This window comes from Bicyclus anynana, chromosome Z (assembly GCF_947172395.1).
Source record: "Bicyclus anynana chromosome Z, ilBicAnyn1.1, whole genome shotgun sequence".
Lineage (NCBI taxonomy): Eukaryota > Metazoa > Arthropoda > Insecta > Lepidoptera > Nymphalidae > Bicyclus > Bicyclus anynana.
In genome coordinates, this window is record NC_069110.1 from 9,334,264 (window position 1) to 9,345,706 (window position 11,443).

At 33.2% G+C, this 11,443-nt stretch overlaps 2 protein-coding genes across 2 annotated transcripts in view; both read right to left on the reverse strand.

Annotated features, from left to right (window-relative positions):
* Window positions 1-2,016: 2,016 nt before the first annotated feature.
* Window positions 2,017-7,435, reverse strand: LOC112048126 (uncharacterized). The gene is made up of 5 exons (XM_052890560.1): window positions 7,381-7,435; window positions 7,187-7,246; window positions 6,955-7,073; window positions 4,979-5,065; window positions 2,017-2,658 (listed from the first exon to the last, which is right to left on the reverse strand). The coding sequence occupies exons 1-5, from the start codon at window positions 7,409-7,411 to the stop codon at window positions 2,575-2,577; spliced, it is 381 nt and encodes a 126-aa protein (XP_052746520.1). The 5' UTR covers window positions 7,412-7,435; the 3' UTR covers window positions 2,017-2,574.
* A 128-nt stretch (window positions 7,436-7,563) lies between these two features.
* LOC128198025 (uncharacterized) overlaps window positions 7,564-11,443 on the reverse strand; it is a 9,001-nt gene continuing 5,121 nt past the window's right edge. Inside the window, exons 3-5 of the mRNA XM_052890744.1 lie at window positions 7,970-8,093; window positions 7,768-7,827; window positions 7,564-7,631 (exon numbers count right to left, since the gene is read on the reverse strand). Coding sequence (XP_052746704.1) covers window positions 7,564-7,631; window positions 7,768-7,827; window positions 7,970-8,093 — 252 coding nt within the window. The remainder of the gene's footprint in view (window positions 7,632-7,767; window positions 7,828-7,969; window positions 8,094-11,443) is intronic.

Here is an 11,443-nt window from a genome sequence, read left to right on the forward strand (position 1 = left end):
ACCAAAAAGAAAATTGATTTTAAAACTTTTGTAGATATTAATAATTTTCTACCTCTCCAATAATACAATTGTTAACTCCATTAAAAATAAAATATATCTTTGCCGCAACGGTAATATTATGTAATTAATAAAAAAAAACAGTCTTCGTTCAAATTCTTTCGTAAGTAACAACCTGTTTTAAAGATATAACAGTCAGACCCTTATTTTTTTTTTCAGTCAGACCCTTATCTTGAGCTAATTATAGTACTTCAACTACTGTAATTTATTAACTAATAACCTATTTAATTACATTTTCAGAATGCATTGTTTGCGATATCAACCGCCCTTTTTTATGAGATGATAAACAGTGTTTTAATGTTTTTCAGGTATTAGGTAAGTAATACATATCTCAATGTTTTTTTTGTTTTGTTCTTTTAAACCCACGGATCCGCATATATCTATGTTAATTACATTTTATCGATTGTCTAAACATCAATAAAATGTATAAGCCTTGAATTAACTCTCTCAAATTATGCACCAAATCAGTCGATATTTTTATGTTTTTTTTTTTATATATATTAAATAGGTAGCTCAATTTTTGATTTTATTTTTAGTAGGTATACCTATTTATTTATTTAAATATTTTTATAAATCACTTATCGTATTACATATACTTACATATTATATACTTTGTAAATTAAACATAAAATACTCCGTTTAAGTATTATCAACTAGCTTAGTTCTAGATATATAGGTGTATCTTTACATAAGCCTTAGGTCTTGGAAGGATTTATGAGTCAAAGTATAATTAAAATAGAGGCAAAAGTTACGGACGGTCGGAATTCGTCATAAATATACATTTACCACTAATTGAATAACTAAATATAATTTATTTTTAAAACTTATACATTTGAACAAATAAAATAGGATTTACTCGTGGACTATTCCTTCACCATCCTGTGTAAACATACATTACCATAAAGTATCTTAATAATTAACTTATAACTACCTAAGCTGCCATATTTTTTGGTATTTTTTGAATTTTATATTTTTTTTGGTTTTTCTTTTTTTTATATATTTTTTTTTCTTTTTAAATGATTTTTTAATTTTTTTTTGCTATAAATCAGCAAGGATGGTGTCAATATTATATTCCGAATATTCGAAAAATTCTTTAGTGAAGGAAGAAAGGTTTTTGAAAAAGCACGAACTGGGCGTCCTTAACCTAAGGTATAGTACCTACTTAAATCTACGTTTTCAATTATGTTTAACTTTAAATTACACTTTAAGTGATACATTCCTATAGATTATTGTAAAAAGTTGAAATTAACCGAAATAAATTTATATTAAGGTGACATAAATAACACTTGAGTAAAGATTTGAGCTTCATCTCACTCTCTGGTGCGTAGCTTTAGATATATGTTCACAGCTCTTACGTTATATTAATTTCCAATTTAAAAGAAATAAAAAAATATGATTAATGAAATGATGGATCATTAACACAAATTACAGGTAAATTTGCACAACAAGCTAACAACGGGGAAACTTGAATTTTTGATATGATTAGATGGAGGACTCATAACGTATTTGGATTGTATTTTAGGCAACTACAGTATTTTATCATTTTAAACCTATATTGGGTACTATACTTTACCTAGTTTTTATTATATTATTAATTATTACCTAATTCTAACAATTTTATTAATTAATTTTAGTATAAAAAAGTATTTTTATGGAAATGATCATATGCAAGTAAATAATGTTACACTGAAAATTATTTTACTGCACGTATGACAAATAGTTTTAATAAAATATAGAAAATTAGACGAAACTTTTGAAAACCTTAACTGTCGCAGGTTAATGACAATTAATACTTATAAAAGCCTAATACTTCAGTATAATATTATTATGAAATGGGCTATACCTAATAGTATTATTAAATTATTAGTATAGTATTATTTTCTTTAGTAGATATTTTTATTTTATAAGGTATTACTAAAAGTTTAAATTTTAAATTAAACGAAATTTTAATATCCTGTCGAAACATAATTACCAAAAAATATATCCCATTTCGATGTCAAAAAAATGTCTTAAATATTCAAATATCATACTCCTAATCATTTAATGTGTTAAATAGGTAGATATTTCTGTGTAGACGTATTTTTTTCTATAAAAATAATCAATTTAACTCCTCACATATAGGTAAATAGAAAATCCATTAAGTCAGTTGCTGCAAATTTCGGCTTAAAAATACATTAATAAAAACTAAACTAACATAAAACTATATATTTTTATATTAAAAGGATCTACGGACCGTATTTATAGAAGTACGTCAATATCGATCTTGAAGTTCAAGCCATTAAAGATCAAATTATTGTGATGTTCATTACATTATGAGGAAATCGACAGTGTAGGTACTCATGTGTATGTGCCCCTAAGTTGAGTAATGTCTATTAATACAGGCCCTTATCCGTTTGAAGTAATCTAATATCATATCTATTGTGCTGGCAATAAATTACTTATTTAACGACTTATTTAATTTGGCATTTTAGGTAGTTAAAAATTCATTCTTCTTAAACTAAAGATCTATTCTTTAGTTTAAGAAGATTCCTCATCGGAGCTGCAATCAGGTGTGCTTTGATCTTCGTCTGACGAATCATCCGACATAAAGGCTGCGTCGTTCTGAAAAACAATAAATATTTAATAGGTGGACATACAATATTAACCAACGTCAGATTGTTACTGTAATCAAATATTGGTATCACTAATAGGGACGACAAATCGACTAGATCAATCGATTTAACGCACCTCGCCCCCCTCAAAGATCTACTGTTGTTGAATATGGGTGCCATACAAATCCTTATTTAATTGCTCTGAGTTACATACTCAAGATGTCATCCGCGGTCAGTGAAATATAATGGACTATCGGACATCTTAATTGTAAATGCTTACAATTTAGTTGGACAACTTTTTAATTTGTATAGGATTGTGGCAACTAAAGTGAACAGACCCTAATAGATAAACGTTTGTGCTAGAATCCCGAAAATAAAATTAAGTACAATACTTTCGCGTGTGCTATATTTTTACCCACACAGCAATGTTTTCACTGTACATATGCATAAAATACTCAAATCTGAACTAAGGAATATCCAAAGATTTTTTTCGTTGAACTAATGGTACTTATGATTTTTGTTATATTAACTGAACGCAGAAGTATATTGGAATAAACTAGCTGATGACCGCGACTTCGTCCGTGTGAATTTTGTTTGTCTGTTACCATTTCACGGCTCTGAACCGATTGTGGTATAGACATTAATTTAATCTTGGAGCATTTTTGACATAGGCACACATAGGCATGGCTACGCGACATCGTACAGGGACGCTAAATAATTTGGCGGTACTTCTTTGCCGTTAAGGTGACTAGCTACGGCCGAAACTTCCCATAGCCGGGGATCAAACCCAGGACCTCCGTCTTGTAAATCCACCGCAGGTAGCACTGCACCACGGAGACCGTCAAAAATGCTACAATTTAAGTATTATTTTTTAACTTGTAAACAGATAACAACAAAATTTTTACTTTTTTTAGCTTTAGCTTTTTCGGTTACCTAATAAACATAGGATAATGCAATTTATAAATTGGTATATAGATAAAATTATTAGTGCAACTATATATATATATATATATTATATATATATATATATATATATATATATATATATATAGTGTTCTTATAACCCTAAAGTTGCACTAACAATTTAATGTATAGGGTTGTTATGTTATGTTATACCCTAGTATAACAAAACGTTCATAATTAGGGTAAATTCCAAAATTACTTTTTTATTACTTATCGGGAACTAGGACATTTTCATTTAATTTGGTCAAATCATAATTTTATATGGAATCATAATTATATTAAACTCCACAAACGTCTTTGTCATGAAATATTTGTTTTACGTGCATACAAAGTTGACGAAAACGTTCATCTTTTGGTGCCACTACCTTTAATCGAAAGTGAATCACGACTCTGTACGATCGGTGTCCAATTTTTTAGTTAGACGATTTAGTTGGACAGATGTGCTGGCTGTCATATATCGCTATACCTGTCCTATACTCGGCCGATTTAGTCAGCCAACTAAAAGTTGTAAGTGAGCGGGGGCTCTTACAATATGAACTTATTAAATTTAAAATAAATTAGGCACTTTCTGTAATCCACCAGCAATACTTGCTCGCATTATACGATTAATTATTATGAAGGTAGGTAATTAATCATGAACTTTTGCAAGTTCTTAAGGATATGAACTTACAGAGACATCCGCTAAGAACAGATTCTGCGACAGGACCGGATTAAGAAGGTCGGACGGATGAATTCGGTGGCGTCCGCTAGTCTCGTAAATATATATATACGCAGACAGGAAGATATCTTCTTTTTATTTTTTTAATTAATTGTTTAATTACTAAATTAAAAAAAATAACTAATAATGAATATAAATAATATATTAAAAACTTGTTTTTTTTTTTCAAAAATCATCAGCTTATAGTTTCAAATAAACATCAGTGTGTTAATGTACCTATTTCCGCGACACTTAAAAAAGTTGCCGAAAAGCTTATTAAATGGGTTATTTATAGTAACTATACTACAGCCTTTCTTGATGAGTATTGTATAACAACAAACAAATTAGAAATGAGGGTATAAATCACTAGTCATTTCACACCTAATAATAATTATAATTAACTTGTTCTTAAAGGAATGAAAATAAATTTCATTAATAAGCTTAGAACAATAAGTTATGGTTAATATATTTTACATAAAATTTTATAAACAAACCACACATAATTTAAAATAAATAAGTTATGAAATGGCATGCGTTTCTACTTTCATTTCTAATTTATTTGTTGGTAAACAATATTCATCAAGAAAGGCTTTACTATACCTAGCTACCAATCATTAATACTGTAAATAAAATTGATTATTGTCAATAGTCTATGTTCGGGCACCCTTACCGTTACGGCAAATGTATATATATCGACGTCAATAAATTGGCAGCCTTCAATTTTAAGTTCTACTTCCGATCGAGGCCGCGCTAGAATCTGAAAAATAAAAGAAAAATGTTTATGTATAAGTTCGTAGCCAACTGCAGACTTTTACCTTACTTACAAACCAGTAGTGTCACACGATGTGCACACGATGCGTTGCGGCGGTGGTGCGACGCAATATTTGCGATGCGACGCCGCATCGCATCGTGTGCACACGTGACGTGTTGTGTTTTAGTGATACTACTGGTTTCTATGTAAGGTAAATGTTCGTAGTTGACTACCAACAGCAGCAGCAGGTGTCACCGCGACACTACTAGTTTCTATGTAAGGTAAAAGTTTGTAAGCATCTGCAGATAGCAGTAGCAGGTGACGTGTCGCCGAGGCACTACTGGTTTATATGTAAAGTAAAAGTTCGTAGCCGACTGCAGATAGCAGTAGCAGGTGACGCGTTGCCGCGACTCTACTGGTTTCTACAAGTATGTACGGTAAAAGTTCGTAGCTGACTACAGACAGCAACAGCATGCGACGTATCGCTGTTACTTTACTGGTTTCTATGTAAGGTAGAAGTTCGTAACCGACTGCAGATAGCAGTAGCAGCTGACGTGTCGCCGCGGCACTACTGGTTTATATGTAAAGTAAAAGTTCGTAGCCGACTGCAGATAGCAGTAGCAGCTGACGTGTCGCCGCGGCACTACTGGTTTATATATAAAGTAAACGTTCGTAGCCGACTGCAGATAGCAGTAGCAGGTGACGTGTCGCCGAGGCACTACTGGTTTATATGTAAAGTAAAAGTTCGTAGCCGACTGCAGATAGCAGTAGCAGGTGACGTGTCGCCGATGCACTACTGGTTTCTACCAGTATGTAATGGTAAAAATTTGTAGCCGACTACAGACTGCAGCAGCATGCGACGTATCGCTGTTACTTTACTGGTTACTATGTAAAATAAAAATTCGTAATAGCAGTATGTGTGAGTAGTTCGTAGAAATGTATCACAAAAGTTGTAGGATGGCTCTAAGTTATATGTTTTCGATGATTTGTCATTTCCGGACATTACGTACACGTAATTAACTACGACTCTTAATCCATATTATACTCTATCTCTATCTATACTGACGTATTCTATAAATTTAATCCTTAACTATAGTCGTGGGTCCACTGGACTATGTTGAATTTTTGAACGTGTGTAAAAATCACGACGTGTGCCTCATCGCCTCCGGCTACACTGTGTATTTGCATGAGTTGTACAAAAACGGTGTGCAAATTATGCATAAAACATGATCATTAATTAATGATCTCAAAATTTCTATGGAAGGAGTTACTTTTTTTTATTCTTTACAAGTTAGCCCTTGATTACAATCTCAATCACATGGTAAGTGATGATGAAATCTAAGATAGATGCGGGCTACAATGTTAGGAGGAGGATGAAAATCCACATCCCCTTCCGGTTGCTACACGACAATACTTATTCTACTCTTAGTTTGTCTTTTGAAAAGTAAATTTTTACACACGAAACTAGTTTTATTTAATTTTTTATTGTGTTTTTCTATTTTAAATGATTATTTTCGAAAGCATGTTCTAAATATCGTCTGTTTAGAAGAAATGTAAAAAGTTACTTATCTTGATTTTGTTTAATACAATAATTGTTAACAATTCAAAGTAAAATTTAGTAAAAAAATTTATTTGTATTTTTATTTTATTTTACATCATCTTCATTTTTCACCACTACAGTTAAGGATTAAAACGGCTTGGTGTGCCATATTACCTAGAAGTTACTGTATTCTATATATAGCACACCTTGTTCGCGGACCAAGGCTATTTAGACATAATGAACAAAATCTTTAGGACGCCGAGAGTCCGATGAAAAGCAAAAGTCCTTTATTTATTTAAATTACCAAACCAAATCCACTAAATATATAAAAAGACATTACAAAATAGTGGCTTACAATGTTATCCAAAGCGCCAATAATATCTTCGATGCTGTCTTCCTCGTACTCGTCTTCTATAATGAAGTCATCAATGGAACCGAATGGATCCGGAAACGCACAAGAAGGTGCATGTGACCCTAAATTTTAAAAAGTTATTATTACTAACAGTTTTTTTTATAATATATATAGATAAAATAATATAATGTATATGGATAAAATGGATGAAAATTTCGTTAGTGAAATTACTTACAGTCCAGTTCTTCAGCGGGTTGCACAGGCATATGGAAACCGTCGAGTATCGGGATCAGTGCTGAAAATAAAATGAAAAATGTCAAATAGAGTGACAGTTATTATTACTAACAGTTTTTTTTTTTATAATATATATAGATAAATAAAATGTATATGGATAAAATTGATGAAAATTTCGTTAGTGAAATTACTTACAGTCCAGTTCTTCAGCGGGTTGCACAGGCATATGGAAACCGTCGAGTATCGGGATCAGTGCTGAAAATAAAATGAAAAATGTCAAATAGAGTGACAGTTATTATTACTAACAGATTTTTTTATAATATATATAGATAAATAAAATGTATATGGATAAAATTGATGAAAATTTCGTTAGTGAAATTACTTACAGTCCAGTTCTTCAGCGGGTTGCACAGGCATATGGAAACCGTCGAGTATCGGGATCAGTGCTGAAAATAAAATGAAAAATGTCAAATAGAGTGACAGTTATTATTACTAACAGTTTTTTTTTTTTTATAATATATATAGATAAATAAAATGTATATGGATAAAATTGATGAAAATTTCGTTAGTAAAATTACTTACAGTCCAGTTCTTCAGCGGGTTGCACAGGCATATAGAAACCGTCGAGTATCGGGACCAGTGCTGAAAATAAAATGAAAAATGTCAAATAGAGTGACAGTATTTAATTAATTAATTATTATTTTATATCACAATAAATAAATTATTAGAAATAAATATAAAGATCCACATTAATAAACCAATTCGTAACCAGCAATATCCTTACCAGAATAGAAGTGTGTAACATTCGGGGCCATTTCCAAGAACTGCATAAACCGATTTGCGTGTTGATTGGCGACGGCGTTGTTAGCCACGGACTCGGTTAGGTAATATGGAGGAGCAGAGGGAGCCTGAAAATAAATTAAACTTTCTGAAAATTCAGTTTCTAAAGATTTGTTTGTTTTCATTCAAACCTCCATTATTAAAGTCACATGTTTCTCTTCGTCACATGTTTCTTTTTCCCCTAATCTCTTTCCACAGTTTTCCCTCCCAACCACGTGGCCAATTTCACCATACCTCCCCCTATGTACTTGCGACCGAGACCTTGTTACGGCTTCATTTCTTTGCATTAACTTTTTTTGTTCTCACCCCATACCCAACCCACCGTTCCGCCCTATCTCCAACCTCAACGATACTAATAATATACAGTTTTCTCATCGCCATGACAACAGTCATGGTGTGAGGTGTTTTGATTTTAATGTTTTGGTCGTGAACTGTGAAATCTGCAAATATTCGTTAGAATATGAGGTAAATTGTAAACTATTAAATTATTTTTTTTCATCTGCGAGCCAAAAATTTTTCATAACAAAACCTTAATAAAATGAAGACCTTCACCTTTTTTATATATTTATTTTATAATTATTAATAATATTTCACTATTTTAAGTTTTCCGCCCGAGTTTTGCCCGGCCGCTGCAACACAGGCATGTCGCCGCTAGAAAGTAATAAGACATTTTCTTCTAATACATATTATGAAATTTGGAAATAAGTATGAGATAATTTCAAGACTTGAAGTAACCAATTACCGTCGGCAAAATAATTTTTCTTTGATTTATTTTAAAGAATAAGTTTATTGTAAAAGAATATTGGAAAAACTCTTTGAAGAATCTCAACAACAACAAAGCGTTCATTAGGGACACCTTGTTTAAACTTGACTGAGTATTAATGAGCATTTTTTTTTACATTTGACCAATATTCCTATTCCCCTCCAACTAGCCGGGAAAGACTGTTCTAGGACAATATACCAACGGGGCGGAGATCGAACCACCACCCCTCGGTGATGAGTCCAACCGCTCTTACCGTTGAGCTATTGAGGCTTTGAAATATGAGCGAGCAACATTGCGTCGGCGCGCGCGCCTAGTCGCCGACCGCCTTGTTTTAGTAGTTGTCTGTGGTCTATTACTTTGAAGTCCGCTGGAGAAAAACGGGTGGAGTTATGTCGGAAAATTAGGGTTTTTTGGTTTCCGTATGACCATTTCTTGTTGCGTTGATATATATTATTATACTTGACGGAGTTTGAACGAGTATGAATTTGGATGATAAAATTATTCTGGATAATGGAGTGCATAGTAGTGTGGTAGCTGGTAGCGGCTTGAGGTGGTCTGCAGATGGGTGAATACATAGAACACACAATTCTCGAATTACACCGACACATTACACACTTGCTCGCCCGTCAGCTGGGGTCAACCAAAGGTCAACTCGCAACACTTCGACCGTAAGTATCCATTGCCTATCTAACCAATTGTTTAAAGGCTTTCGTTTCGCGGTGTAACGCCGTATTACAAATGCCTGGCTGGCCACTCTGATCAGTTGATGGGCCCCTGATCCATTCGCGTGGAAGCCGGAGGTTTTCCCACACATAATTTCTGGTAAGCAGAGCGTGGTTCATTTGCGTCAATAAATAAATATAATTGCAGGTTAGATTTGATGGCATTATGGTTAGAAAATCGTAAATAATTGTTGAGAATTGTTAATCAATTACGTTTTTTGTTTTCTTTTATTTGCGGTCGAAGGATAGTATTAGTAGTTAGTTAGTAGTACTAATAAATTGGTTACTTGCTTAAAATTGAATAAGTTAAACTAATTAAACTTGATAACTAAGTAACCCGTAAATGTAACCGTAGTCACTTGTGTCAGCGCTTATGAGTCGTATATAGGTATTACGAAAAATCAGTCGTATTTATATTTTGTTGAAATCTAATTACGAATGTTGGTAATTTTCTTGATGGTTACCTAGCCGTAATTAAATTGATATTATATATTATATATTGATATAAATATATTACACTTGCTGTTGTTTGTTGTTGTATTAAAATTTGATAGCTTGGATTAACCTAATTGTTCAGAATATCGTCTGAGTAGCCTCATAGGTTAAGTTTGTTGTATGTAATTAATGCGTCGTTATCAACCCATATTCGGCTCACTGCTGAGCTCGAGTCTCCTCTCAGAATGAGAGGGGTTAGGCCAATAGTCCACTACGCTGGCTAAATGCGGATTGGCAGACTTCACACACGCAGAGAATTAAGAAAATTCACTGGTATGCAGGTTTCCTTACGATGTTTTCCTTCACCGTTTGTGACACGTGATATTTAATTTCTTAAAATGCACACAACTGAAAAGTTGGAGGTGCATGCCGGACCGTATTAGAACCCACACCCTCCGGAATCGGAGGCAGAGGTCATATCCACTGGGCTATCACGGCTTATGTGCGTATTAATGCGTAGTATGCCGGTATTGTAGGTAATTATTGTTTGATATTCTGCGACCGAACGCTTTGAGACCAGCATTAGTTTAATTTTTGATTTGATTTATTTGTAGAAAATTGGTAACTTTGAGATCTTGTTGATAGTTTAAGGTATATCAAATATCGATTATGATAATAATCGATATTTGGGATACCTCTTTTGTGTATATGTAGGCGGAGCAGACTAAATTCCACTTCTGATAACGGAGAAGCCGTAGCCTCAGGGTAGGTTCTAAGCTTTACGTGTCAAGGATGGCAGATACACAAAATAACACTATCAATTGTTAGCGAAATGGCCGTTTAACTTACTAATACAGTTCTACCCTCTAACTACTATATTGACCTAGTACAACGTTGATACTATCACATGTAAACCATGGTTATCGATCATAGGGCAGGCAGTCAAGCACGAGCAAGATCACGGGCTGGCAACCGCTTGTAGCTGGGTTAAAGGGCCTTTTATTACATGTAAACGCTCCCCATCTCCGCTCGTGTTGGGTCCCAGCAAGTAACTAACAATGGCCAGACTATACAGATAAGTCACCCACAGAAGTTCCGAAACGCTATCACTATTTTAACATTGCATCATTACTATTTAACAAATGGAAGACAACTATCCATTCCGAGATCTTGATTGTACTGAACTGCTCAACCAGCAGGCTACAGAGTGGCAGGGCACCTCCACTCCGTAAAGCGTACCGCTTACGCGCCTTTTTAACGCAATACTATTGGAAGAGAGTCACGTAATCAATCTTTCAGAGTCTTATTTATTTAAACAGTAAATAATTAAATCCCAATTACATGAAAACCTGATTCTAATATTATCACAATAATTAACATAGATTTAGCTAACCGATCAAATAACTCACTCGCCGACATTTAATTGTTTTGAAAATTTAATTTATTTAATTGAAAACTGAATTTTCGTTGATAGGGCTATAAATAATAACTTCTTTTA